The sequence below is a fragment of the Rutilus rutilus genome, assembly GCF_951802725.1.
Source record: "Rutilus rutilus genome assembly, chromosome: 1".
In the NCBI taxonomy this organism is placed as follows: Eukaryota; Metazoa; Chordata; class Actinopteri; order Cypriniformes; family Leuciscidae; genus Rutilus; species Rutilus rutilus.
The window spans coordinates 69,896,705-69,910,466 of NC_140209.1; the positions used below are offsets into that span (position 1 = coordinate 69,896,705).

General features: G+C 37.7%; 1 protein-coding gene across 2 annotated transcripts in view; it reads right to left on the bottom strand.

The window, feature by feature from the left end:
* Nucleotides 1-319: 319 nt before the first annotated feature.
* The window catches only part of prkcab (protein kinase C, alpha, b), a 214,381-nt gene continuing 200,938 nt past the window's right edge, over nt 320-13,762 (bottom strand). For both annotated transcript variants that reach the window (XM_084417060.1, XM_084417059.1), the window contains 4 exons: nt 11,226-11,306; nt 8,033-8,140; nt 6,686-6,826; nt 320-4,304 (listed from right to left, as the gene is read on the bottom strand). In XM_084417060.1, coding sequence (XP_084273186.1) covers nt 4,137-4,304; nt 6,686-6,826; nt 8,033-8,140; nt 11,226-11,306 — 498 coding nt within the window. In that variant the 3' untranslated portion in view covers nt 320-4,136. The remainder of the gene's footprint in view (nt 4,305-6,685; nt 6,827-8,032; nt 8,141-11,225; nt 11,307-13,762) is intronic.

Sequence of the window (13,762 nt, forward strand, 5' to 3'; positions counted from 1 at the left end):
TGGTCTACTCTGCTCTGATTGGTCAGATGGCCCAGTTTAAGGGCGGGGCAAAGGAGACGTTGTTCACAGGCAGCCAATGAAGAATATAGGCTGGCATTATGCAAAATATGTTACAAACTTACATAGGTTTATGTAGGAAGTAAGACTGAAATTACTGACGACTCGTTTCGGCAGTTCAGAATCAATTGTTTCTTTTCGGAGACACTAACTCCATTTATAGTGCAGTTTGGTCTTTAAAACTTTGTAGACCTTATACATTAACAAACAGCTTTATTACACACTACACGAAAGGTTACATCCGAAAAAGCACAAGCCCATTTAAACCCCATTACCTTCCTGACGTTGAAGAACCAGAACATGGACGTTATCCATTTTTGTCATACATTTATTTATACACGTTATCCTTCACAAACTACAGAGGGACAGAATTCTCTAAAGAAAAAAACAATGAAGAGTGAAAGAACTTTTTCAAACTAAAACACTGTCCTGGAATTTATAATTTAATAACAATAATAATAAATATTTTTGTATAATTCCTGGTAGAATCTATATTAAGAAATGGCTGGGTGGAATGTTCATATTATATGAGATACTTTAATATGTCAAGTGAATTCTGTAATGCCACCTCACATGCAGAAACCACAACCAAAACACATGAACTTTACATTCCCAAATACTCTCAATGTGAGACACTTGTGTTAACCTGCATCCTTGCAAGACTTTCTCTATCGCTTCGTAAGAGGACCGGCTCTACTTCCACTCGTGACATGAATTCATTTACTTCATGGGATGAAGAAATAAACACCTGGAATATCTAACTTGATCCTGTTTGTTTTTCCTCCGTCCACATCGAACATCAGGTCTATTAAAATTCAAAAATAGCTATATACTGAAAAATGACGGATCACATGAGCTCACAGAGTGGTGAAATTCACCGGTTCCACCGAGGGCTTGGCACAAGACAAGAGCCCGAACCGAGCCATCTAATGTGTAAATACAGCATTTCTGAGGTACTGATTACAAGGAGAATCCCAAAAAATGATGTCCGAAGTGTGCTAAAATTGAATTTCCAACGTTTCCCTGTTGTCTTTTAGGTGAATCAGACAGTGATAGGAATCTATATACCGACTGAAACTAAACGGGAAAGAAAGCAACGACAACATGATGGAAGATAGTTAAGGTGGGACAGGTCTCGTACTCGGTGTGACAATCATCCCATGCTAGAGGACTCCGGATTCCTGGAATCATGCAACACGTTTCGCATGCGCCGATTTTGCCGACACGCCACATGCACACAGCAGCTGCAGTTCAAACACACAAACCGTATGAGTACATCCACATAGCCCAGTCCGTCTACACACAGCTCCTACTATCAGCATAGAAAACATCGCAGAGTTACATATAACAAAGGTTTGCAGACTAGTCTTTTTGGATCATCTAAACATAGAAACCATCTAAGTTAGTAAAAGCACATTCAGTTCTTAGTATAAAATCTGCAGGACAATGTAGGCCTATATATGCTTTCTCTGTATTTACAAAAAACATGGAATATAGTGTACCTTAAGTGTGACAGTAAACATAGCGCTTTACTTAAAAGTACTCAAAGAGCAAATATGCATGATGATCATAAACTAAAAAGATGTAAAAAAAAAAAATATGAGATAAATACCGGAAAGCTCTGTTTGATAAGAACTTCAGAGCATGTAATTAAACACGAAGAGTCGGACATAAACACTAGCAGAAAAAGGGTTATATTAGAGGTTATACATAACTGACCTCTCATCCCCCTCAAACATAAGTCACAAAATCATGTTGAGCATAGATAGTGATGATTTAAATGAAAAATATATTGTATTTAAAGACCATTAGGAATTTTTGCATTGTGGCAAACATGTTAAGACAGTTATACACACTTTCTCCTCGAATGTTTTTTTTTTTTTTAAACTCATTATTCTCAGGGAGGATTTTCATTAGATTAGCATTATCGTCATAAAGTATTACAGTAAAAAGCAGCACAAACAACAAACACTACCATGATTTGAACTTAACAATGTACAGTCAATTTTACAGTAAAAACCTTTATTTCGCAATTTTGCCACATTACAGTAAGGAGAAAGAGTTTTTTTTTTTTTTTTTTTTTGCATTTAGGGAAAATGAGCTTAAAGGGGCTATATGTAGAATTCAGAACCGTTTGTTATTAGCGACACCGGTGGCCGTCAAGTGAACTGCAGCATCAACTTACAGCTCGCACTCGTTCACACGTAACGTACACGTGAACGTCATTCAACAAAGTTCTTTCGTTCTTTGCTTGGAAGTAAAAAGAAGTTGGAAATACCTTTACAGTAATATACTGTTAACGAACATCCGTCCACGCTGCCGAGAGCGGTGTTTAGATGAATATGTAAATGTGCTGTTCGCTTTCCTCTCAATAATAAAATAAACAGAGAAAACAGCAGTTCAGAAAGCATCTGATCATAACCATGCGGATATGTATGCACCAGCTCCGCAACGCACCGGCATCACGTCGACAAACATAGATCTGGCGATGTGAATGAATTTCAATTCTTTGCATGACACATTGATATTACAGAACAGAATAACTCTATTTGACATTATCCTGAACATTGTATAAGCATTCATTTCATGTGTTATAGAACGGAAATCAGTCTACAGGCTTTCATAGACACCCTAGGAAGTCGGGGAAGGTCTCGTTTTTTAAGCTGTTTACACACTGGCTATAAAAACTGATTAATACATGACATTCTCACATATAGCCCCTTTAACAGCGAGTGCTGCAAATGTCACGATGCAAAAAAATCGTAATGGTTCTAAAAAACAGGCTTCGTTTTCTTTAAGCAAAGAATTTCTTGAGTGAAATATGTCCTGAATTTGGTTTCGGAGACCCAGCCTCTACAGTAAGCATGTATTTGGTCTCGTTACATGCTCTTTATGTTGTAGTACTGCTAGTTTTCTTTAGCATAATATGCAAGATTTAAACCGAAGATCATTTCTGGGCTTAAACATCGTAACATATGATAAATTAAGCATTTAATAAAAATGCCCATGCAAGCGGGTGCATGTGCCTGCGTATTACCAATGAGGAGTCACTCATTTAGAGCAAGAGTAAAAGTTCTGTATATGTTGAGTAAGTAGGAACCAGGCGAGCAGGCAGTGACGGGATTGGAAGTTGTCATGCTAAAACTCGAAGAGCGATAAGGGTTCAAGTTTCAGCCCAAGATAAGGGACACCACCATCTAGTAGGAAATTAATATGCATATATAGAGCTGGATATAAAAACCTTTTTTTTGATGCAGTTATATTTTGGCACTCCTATAACAAGATTTAGATTTACAAATATATAATTCAAGAACATTAGAAATGGCAGTAGAGGACATCAGGAATAGGACACAAAAACCTGTTTCATGTCAGCATGCTTCACACACACAATAATCTGAGGACTGGAAAAGGGGATCGTTCACTTTCTCCACCATCAAAAACATCTGTGTATATTTTGTAAAATATACTCAGCCTGAACATAATTTCTATCTACATCCAAGCTTTAGATAAACTGTCATTACTACCCCAGACAGAAACATATTGTTGGCCCAGCCACTGGACCACTGGATCTGCCAGATGTGGGCCGACAATATGTTGTTGTCTGGGACAGTGTGAGGGCAAACACTATCGTTCTGTTTAAAAGCCTAGAGAGCTGCCTTTCTGTCTCCTAACCGAGATGGATCCTCATAAAATAATCATTTGTCAGCCATGATTCCATAGAAGAACCATTTTTTGGTTGAAAAGTTCTTAAAAGAACATTGATAGAACATTTTAAAAATCTAAAGAGCCTTTTGTGTAATGGAAAGGTTCTATGGATGTTAAAGATTCTTCATAGAACCATCAATGCCAATAAAATGCTCATCAGGCTTTGGAACAGATCATAAATCATCTCCATTAGATATTGCCCTCAAAGTCTGAATGTGGACACGTGCTTTTATCTATCAAAACCACTTCTCCAGTCCCCCCTTCAGTTCAGATATGTTCAGATAAAGGGTATTCAACTGTCTACAAAGATTTGATGAGTTCATTGATAACATGGATGCAGTTGTTAGTCTGAGCCTCTTCTTCATCGGGCCGTCTCATACCACGCTGTGAAGCGACGATGGGTGGATGAACTCGGGGTTTATGAAAGAGAATCCAGCAAATTCGCTCTGGTCGATGTTGGCGATGACCAGTTGGTCTGGAGGGGTCAGCATTGGTTGCGTGCGGGTGAAGAATTTGTCGAAGTTCTCCGCTGCTTTGCCGCTCTGTGAAAGGAAGGCGAGAAGAAAGACGTGGGGTTATTATTAGATTCAATTGAAAAGCTGGCAGAGTGCATGAGTGAAAATTCATTGACGTCACGGGCAACATGTACACTCATGTGTCCGGTAAAAGGAGGGTTTTATAAAAAGCGATTGGAAGGGGGGAATATTCAGGTTGAAATGACATACCAATAGGGTCCTTTGAGGGGGCTCTTTTAACCCCAGGGCTCTGCAAACACTCATGGGTGGCCACAGTATGAGATGAATCAAATTATACCCCGTTAAAAACTTCAACACACATACAGTATAAACACAGTGAGGGAGGATCAGCACACAGGGTGGGTCGTTTTGATGCGAACACATGAAACGACTCTTAAAATAGTCCAGGCCTTTGTCATGTGGGCTCAAATGTACCGAAATGTGTTTCCGCAAGTCAGATGCGAGTAAAAGTGTCCTATCATTGGTCAGATTGCACCTGAATCACCACAACCAAACCACTCCTGAGTTTTCAATCGGACCGAGACCACCTTGTGCATATGTTGCCGTGTTCATATAAGCCTAAATTAACCAAACTAAGAGAGAAAACGTGCCAGGTTTCAAATCAAATGCTGAGAAATCATCCTAGAAGTGAGAGAGCTGATCACCAAAACTTTGGTCAACACATCATTTTTTTATATGATCACTCCTGTATTCTTACATTACACTGGGATCATCTTTTTCAAATGCATGTAAAGGTTTGCACAGCTTTCTGTTCTCCGTACACTCTCTCCCCAGACAGGATCATAGTGTCGGCCCAGATCCGGCCCACATTTGGTACGTGTTGAATCTGGGCCTATAAGTAACTTTGCAACTACATATCAATTTATTCTAACCCTAATCCTACAAGTCTACTAATACTCTACTAACAGTCTAATGAGCGTTGGTAGACATGTAGGTGCAATGCTACTAATAGTCAACAGAATGTGTTAAAGGGATCATCAAAATAAAGACCCTTCATAATGCACATTCCTACTTGTTATGCAGGTGATCAGTGTACATTATTCTAAAGGGAAAAATGTTTGTCTTCAATCCATAATCCACCAGCTCTAAAATGACTTTCTCTTTTAGCTGACATCACGGAAACTTCTTTTTTTTTAACCCGACTCCTCCATTCACCGGCCATATATTGCCAATTTTGCATTAACCAATAATTCCTGATCAAGTCTCACTTCAATGTAAACTAAAACGGGAGCGTGAACACGTTTCATATTGACATTTAGACTGATCTTGCGTCAGTGACCTCATTGGCTGGTCAAGACTATAAACAGTACATTGAGCTGTAACAGTGTGAGCTCTCTACCCCCCCCATTGTTTCATTAGGCAGGTCACCAACGCCTCCCTTCGCCAATTGTTAACTTCCTGTCAGGCACTGAACAAGTGAAAGAAAGAAAATTATTCATTCATCTCAATGATCTGATAGATTGCCAGACTCACAGCGTGATGTAACTGAAAGTGTAGTTCCCAGCATGCTTTGCATGGGATTTAATGGCCAGAGTAAAAATGTTGAAGTAAAGTATAACTTTTTCTGTTTGTTTTTTTTAGCAAGATGAGAAAAGTGTGTTTAATGTTCAGTTATGTTGGGATTTAGAAGTGTTTCAATTACACTGTCCTACCATTGAGGTGAAAAGTGGAGCTTTTGCTTGTCTTGAGGAAGGGTACGTTTAGAGTAACTGTCAAATTCTGACAATAACATACCATTTTCCATTAAAACAGTAATATATCTTAGAAAACAATGCATTCTGGTTAATAACTGTTGTTTTCGAGAAAATAGCCTACAGGAATATACTGTGAATTAACAGCGCTCAAAGTCGACACTCAGCGGCTGTGTTCAAAATCACACCCTATATCCTCATACACTATTCCCTACATTAGTTCACTAATATAGTCCACTTGACAGAGTGAATTAAAAAAAGTGAGTGAATTCAGACACTGATGAACACCTGATAAGCAGGATCACTGAAGGACAAGAACAGAAAAAAGAGACGAGCAGAAACACAAGAACTACAACTGACTTCCAGCCACACTGAGTGTGAAACCAGTTTACAACCCAGTTTAACATTATTTCTTTCATACATGTACAAATGTTCTTGTTGAGAATTAGCATAGATTTAGATGTTGATGTTTTATTGAAAATAATAAACGTTTGTAGTCACCATTATGATGATCGGTGTTTGTATTTTACCATTAATTTACAGGTCGAAGTTTTACAGTGTATGTCACCAGTGTACTGGTGACTGGAGAACTGTTGTGGCCATCTGTGACCTTAGAAAGTGAGCTGTCATCCAACAACACCAACAGCCTTGGCAAAGCTGACAGACATCATATTCACACATCATATTCACACTCACCACTTTGGGTTTGAAAACCGGCTGTATCTCTCTGTTGGCCAGCCGCTCCCAGTCAATTCTGCGGAAGAAAGCTTGCTCCTTTATATCCCTCTCCCCCTCCGGTCCGCATCCGAGACGCTTCGATGGATGCTTCGTCATCAGCTGTGTGTGTGTGTGTGTGGACGAGAAGACAGATTATTAAACCTGAGACCATCTACCTCAGACTCAAGAATGAAAGAGCATCTGTGTGCATTCAGAAAAATAGGAAGGATAAATATGAATGATTTATTCGTCATTATAAAGTCAAGTCACCTTCATTTATACAGCGCTTTTACCAAAATAGATTGTTTCAAAGCAGCTTTAGTGATAATAGGAAATTACAGTAACAGAGATTGTTTTGGCTTTACAGCAGCTCTAGAATAAAGTTATTGTCCAGCTAAAGTTAGTTTTGATTGATTCACTTCCGTTGCAAAGATCATTAGTTATTAACTTAGGGGCCGCTTGCACAACACCGTTTTCACTGGAAACAGAACATTTTTAATGCATTCTGGCCATTCATTTTGAAAATCGTTGAATTTTTTTTTTTAAACGTTATCATCTCCACACAAACTTCAAAAACACAAATCTGTGAAAATGCAGTATTACGTGTTCATTCAGATATGTGCATTTGAATATATATGTGTGCAGGCATGTGGTCTTTCTTTACAAATTGACCTCAACAAACTACTTGTCTGGCCTCTGGGCTCAGGTTGGGAAGTAGACCTCTATCAAATATACTAGTACAATGCAAACATTTTCCAATTTGGCTGTGCTAAATATGAACTGAAATCACTTAAATAAAACATTTTCCTAATGTTCCTAACTAACTAAGTAACATTAGTGTCTTATTTAACACTTTTTTAATATAATGTTCATTTATAATCATTAAGAAAAATGACACTGTGACCAAAAGATCAAATATAAATACACATTTTAAAAGTTGAATCAATGATATATGAAACTATTCTACATTAACTAATGATGCACATTATAATCGTGATCTTAGGGGCCATTATCATAAAGTGTCATCACTGCCTTTACTGACTTTTATATCGCCACCATGAATCATATTAATCTTATTGGCCTCATAGGGGAACATAATCAAGCAGAATAGAAATGAAATATTATGATCTTCCACTCATTTCCATGACTTGAGCTGACAGCAATATTAAAGTACGCCAGTTATTAGTCCAAGCTGAAAATTGAATTCCACCATCGCCTCTGAATTATTCTTTTCTCATATATATATATATATATACACAGATGGCATCTCATGCATATAGAAATGTGTAGAAATACAGGAGCTGGTGCGGATGTTTCAGGACTGACCCCTTTACAGATGGACACGGCCTCTTTGGACAGGGATTTGGGGTAGGACACATTGTGCTCCATTATGGACTGAAACAGCTCATCCTCGTCCTCGCCATCGAAGGGAGGCTGTTAGAAAATGCAGTGTGATTACATTTCCATGTATGTTCTAGGATAAAAACATATCAACCAAATAATAAACAAGTGCAAAACAGTGTCTTGAAAGTTTTCAAGTTTTATTCTAAATGTCGGTAATCTTGAGAGATCACGATAAATGCATCAACCTGTTTGAATTCACACGTGCTCTTTTTCTTAGTCTTAAGTAACATTAATATCTTTAAATGTGGCAACAGTCTAATATTGTCATATTTACAGTTCAGTATCAGAGCAGTCATAGAAATTCAACAGACCCATAAATGACGAATATTTATTTATGAACTTGAGATTGAGATCCTTTACATGTACACTAATACGCTGATAACTCCCAAGAATCAGTTTATTGAAATAACCCGATTTACATGCAAATCAATAACCCGGCAATGCAAGTAACCGCGTTTACAAGACTGTGTTTAAAAAACTAGCGGTGGTGACGCCATAACCTAAGCATCCATGTATTTCACTTTCATTTTATTATGTGAGTTGTGATGTTAAATAAAGCATTAAAGTAAAGCAGCGGGAAATTAGCTGTATCGATCGGTCTATTCTTAAAAAGTCAAGAGCAAACACTGATCTCCATTATGGTGACATCAAACCAGACATTTTCTATTAAACATCTCAATAAAAGCATCTGTAGACGTATGACAGAAATAAAGTCAAACTGGTTAATAATAAGTGTAATAGCTGGAATTTTTCTGTTCTTTCCTTCACTGTTTCTGCTTGTTAACAGCAGGTGTTCATCAATAATGCTCAACAATTACTTACATATTCACATAATTATCTAATTTCAACACTGCATCAGTGTTACTTTAACTCTTTGCAGTGTGGACTACAGGTTTTTTATGTGGGGTTGAAAGGGTTAAAGTTGTATTCTTAAGCCGTTGATGATCTTACGGCGATAACGGAAATGGTTTAACGCGTTTACATGACCACACACGTTGTTAGCGGGTTGAGACTGTGCATGTAAACGCACTCATTGATTCTGTGGTACAGGGTTGTGCTCAAAGTCTCATTCTCAGTCCTTTTTAAATGCTCCAGACGGATCATTAGCAGACACCCACACGACTCAGTGCAATAGTTTCTGAAGAGGACCAGCGCACCGTTATGATTCCCGAGTCATTCTACAGTCATTTCCTTTTGTATCCTCACAGCAGTGGGTTGATATATTACATAAGCAGGAATGGGAGCAAAAACCTCCAGAGTGAAACACAAGATTGTTCTGTTGGGTAATTGGACCCGGGAGTCAAAGAGAGAAAGATGAGATGTAAACGACGTAACCTTGGTAACCGTTCCGGCAGAAACTATAGACGACTGGGAAGCGCTTTGTATTAATGAATCTCACTGAAATGAACAGAGAATATGCCAGAAGAGACAAATAAAGCAGTTTATTCATCATGTCCGACGCAGAGTGAAGTGTACGAATGCAAATTAAAAGTCTTTGTGTATGAAACTGCAATTACAAACTTTTCTGTGTTCTCATGAGAATTCGTATGTATTTTACGTAAAGTGCGGTTCTACCACACACACACTTTACCTAGTGTTTGCATTCACAATGAAATTAACAATATTGGTCGATGACAGGATCTTATTATTTGCGTATGTAAATGTTACTACTAAATCTAACTGTACTAATACCTACATATAAACAATGAGATCAGGCTGGTGAAATCATGGATATGAAAATAATAATGTAGTAACATAAAATATATTGTATTATATAAAATGTATTTAAATTATAATCTCCTTCCGAGAGTAAAAGCTTCCAGAAAAGCTTCCAGATTCTTTCTTAGAATTGGAACTGTAATAAAACACATATCACAAAACAGATATATAAGGTATTGATGCATTATTATAAGGAAATGCAAAAATATTTTGATATATACTGATATTTAGTGATTTTATAACACAAGTCTCATGCAAAGATGCTATACTTTTTAAAACAGTGTGTACCTTTTATTTTTATATTGCAATGTTTTGCCTCATAGACTTTATGTAATGAGCGGTGGCAGGAGAACGAGGATCTAAGTGGAGGGTTATTAATTAATAAAGTAAAAAAATATATATATATATATTAATGGGAAACACAAGGAATAAAGAAACAGAAACAGAACCATTACAAGCCACAAATGACAAAGCAACAAGAGAAACACAAGGGGGAATAAGTTTAACAAATCACTCCTGCAGACAATCATTGGAAAAACTACAGATTGACTACAAAAATGCACATGGGATGGAAACCAGGAATATTCTTATCTGATCCTCCATCAGTGACACTATATTTGATTGCGTTCAGTTCTTGCTCATTTCAAGTTTTGATTGTATTAACTGTATTTTGTATTAACTGACATGAACTAACAATGAACAATACATTTGTTACAGTATTTATTAATCTTTGTTGATGTTAGTTAATAAAAATCCAGCTGTTCATTGTTTGTTCATGTTAGTTCACAGTGCATTAACTAATGCTAACAAATTTGATTTTAATAATGTATTAGTAAATTTTGAAATTAATATCAGCAAAGGTTAATAAATGCTGTAGAAGTATTGTTCATTCTTAGTTCATGTTAACTAAGGAAGTTAACCAATGAACAGTGTTACCAGTTTTCCTTTTATGAATCAAATCCAGTGAGAAAAGTGATGCTCATTAGATATGCATAAAAGGCATAAGCTTCATCCTACACATTTTCAAGTTATTATGCATATTTCTTTATTTTATCATGAAAAATTGTCTGTGAGGACCGAAATACATTTTTGTTGAATTGAATTAAATTGATGTCTAACTTTAAAAAAAAAACCAATGAAGGGGAAGGTAGTGTGAGTGATCCTGGGCCGAGCGTTTAAGGGTTAATGAGTATTGAGCACGGAAAACAAACACGGCTACAAAACTGTAACATGAAAATGCAATTCTTGGAAGCAAACCAAAGTCTCAGTTCTGCCTCTGTTGCTCGGAGACCGTGTGTTTCGTCAGTTCAGCGGTGTTGATCACAGCAGGGCCGCGATCACAAGTGTTCATGTGAGGACTACACAAGAACACTAAATGATTCGCATGTCCACGTACCTGCCCAGCCAGCATCTCGTAGAGGAGCACGCCGTACGCCCACCAGTCCACCGATTTACCGTACGGCTGATAGGCGATTATCTGCGGAGGAAGAGGAAATAAACGTCCGTCATTCAACTCTCACGGGCTCTCGGGAAAGAGCACAATGCATGTGTTATCACTGCTCAAGGGGCTATTTTTTGCCATTTGCTGTATAATAATTGCTTTTTCTCCCTTCACCAGTCCATTTCCACCCACATATTCAACACACACATACACTAACGGGTGTGTATAATCACAGGGGAAGTTAATGAGGGCTTTGTTAAGCATAGAGACTGTATGTTTCATGTCACACTCTTCCTCTTCATGTGTGCTGTGGAAATGACTGCGTATAGTTGTGTCACTTTCCACAAATAGAGAACAAATTGGTGCCCCGTTACTTTTTTTAAAGCAATAACGTCACTTATGCCATATTCTTTAGAGAGATGACTAGAGATGTGTTACATAAAAATAGCACAGCATGAAAAGTATGTACTAAATGTCTGTCACACCCTTTTGCAAATCACAAAACAATTATTTTAATATATGAATTGAAAAACCGGTCAATTTTTGGAAATTGAGATTTATACATCATATGAAAGCTGAATAAATAATCTTTCCATTGATGTGTGGTTTGTTAGGATAGGACAATATTTGGTCGAGATACAACTATCTGAAAATCTGGAATCTGAGGGTGCAAAAAAATTGAAACATTGAGAAAATCTCCTTTAAAGTTGTTCATTTATGTTGGCGATTGTGCTGCATTCACACACACAAATATTTTTATATATATTTACAGTTGGAAATTCACAAAATATCTTCATGGAACATGATCTTCACTTAATATCCTCATGATTTTTGGCATAAAAGAAAAATCGATAATTTTGCCACAAATATACCCGTGCGACTCGTGACTGGTTTTGAGCAGACCTCAGATGGACTGCTGCGACACGGTTGCTCGTACAAAAATAAAAATAAAATAACATAAAATAATTATTTAGATGAGCGTGTGAGAGACAAACTGGCTGTTTTGGTGAGAAACAGGAAGATTTGAGTGTTTGATACACTGGTTAGGTCACACTGCTCCTCTACTCACACACACACACACACACAGTGCAGACTGTCTACCGGCATACACATCAACGGCCTGACCTTAAAAGTCCTCATACACAACACACACACATAAACAGATGAACACATAATACTAACTGACTCATACTAATAAAACTGATGTTGTTCCACACATGATTTTTTTTCCCTATGATACAATAGGCTCTGTATAATAATACTTATTTTGTAAAAACCCAGACAGCAACATAGTGTCGGCCCAGATCCGGCCCACATCTGGTATACACTGAATCTACATGTACCAGATGTGGGCCAGATGTGGGCCGGATCTGGGCCGACACTATGTTGCTGTCTGGGAAACGGCCTGATTTCTGTTAGGGTCTGTCTAAATACCCAGAGGGTTTGCAGGAAAACAATCGATATGGAGTCAATACAGTATCTCACTCTGATTACATGAGAAGAGTGGATCTCGCTTCAGGATTGTGACTACAGTAAACAAGAGTCCTGGTTTGGTTCCCTTATTTTTGTGCGCATATGACCAGGATGTAATCTGTCCCGTCCAATTCATGGAGACGTCTATTTAGTCTTAAAAATATATTTTTCTTTTATGAACAGATGGATATTCTGACCACAAAAACTAAGAGGCATAATATTATGCCTCTTAGTTTTTGTGGTCAGAATATCCATCTGTCAGAAAGTGTAACATAACAAAGAAATGTACAGGTGCTGGTCATAAACTTAGAATATCATCAAAAAGTTGATTTATTTCAAGAATTCAACTTAAAGGTGCTGTATGTAGGATCCAGCGGCCTCTAGCGGTGATGTTTCAGATTGCAACAACAGCGCTCGTGCTCGTGAAAAGCAATAAAGTTACAACTGTAGTCTTTCACATCAGATAACGTTAGCAAATGGTCGGCGTTAGCTGGCGAACTAATGATGTCTAACTTGAGCCAACTAAAGCACAAAATCACAATATATTTTACATGCTTTGAAGTATTGTTAGCTTACCTGTCCAAAAGGATGAAAGCCAACTCAGGGTCTGTTTTTATACCTAAAACAAAGCGGAGGTCTCTCCATAATTCAAACGCTCTGCCAATGTTGATCCGTGTTTTCGTCCTGAGTCGATCCGATTGACGTTTGGCCTGACGAGCTTCAGCAGATACATTTTTTTTTTTTTTTTTTTTTTTTTTGGAGTTTGTGTTGGAGTCTGTGTTGTGCTGGAGGCAGGTCGTTTTTTGGTGTTATCAGACTCCATGTCGTTAGCTGCAGTGCCGTCGCAATAGACTGTATATATAAAACGGAGAGGCTCGGAGCGCGCATGCACGTCACATCCGGTGGATTTCGCAGAAAATCCGACCCGGAGACTTCACATAAAAATAGGAATACTGGCCTTCAGAGGTAATAGCAAAACGCGAAAAGTGGATCATTGTAATGTGTGATTACAACCCCTT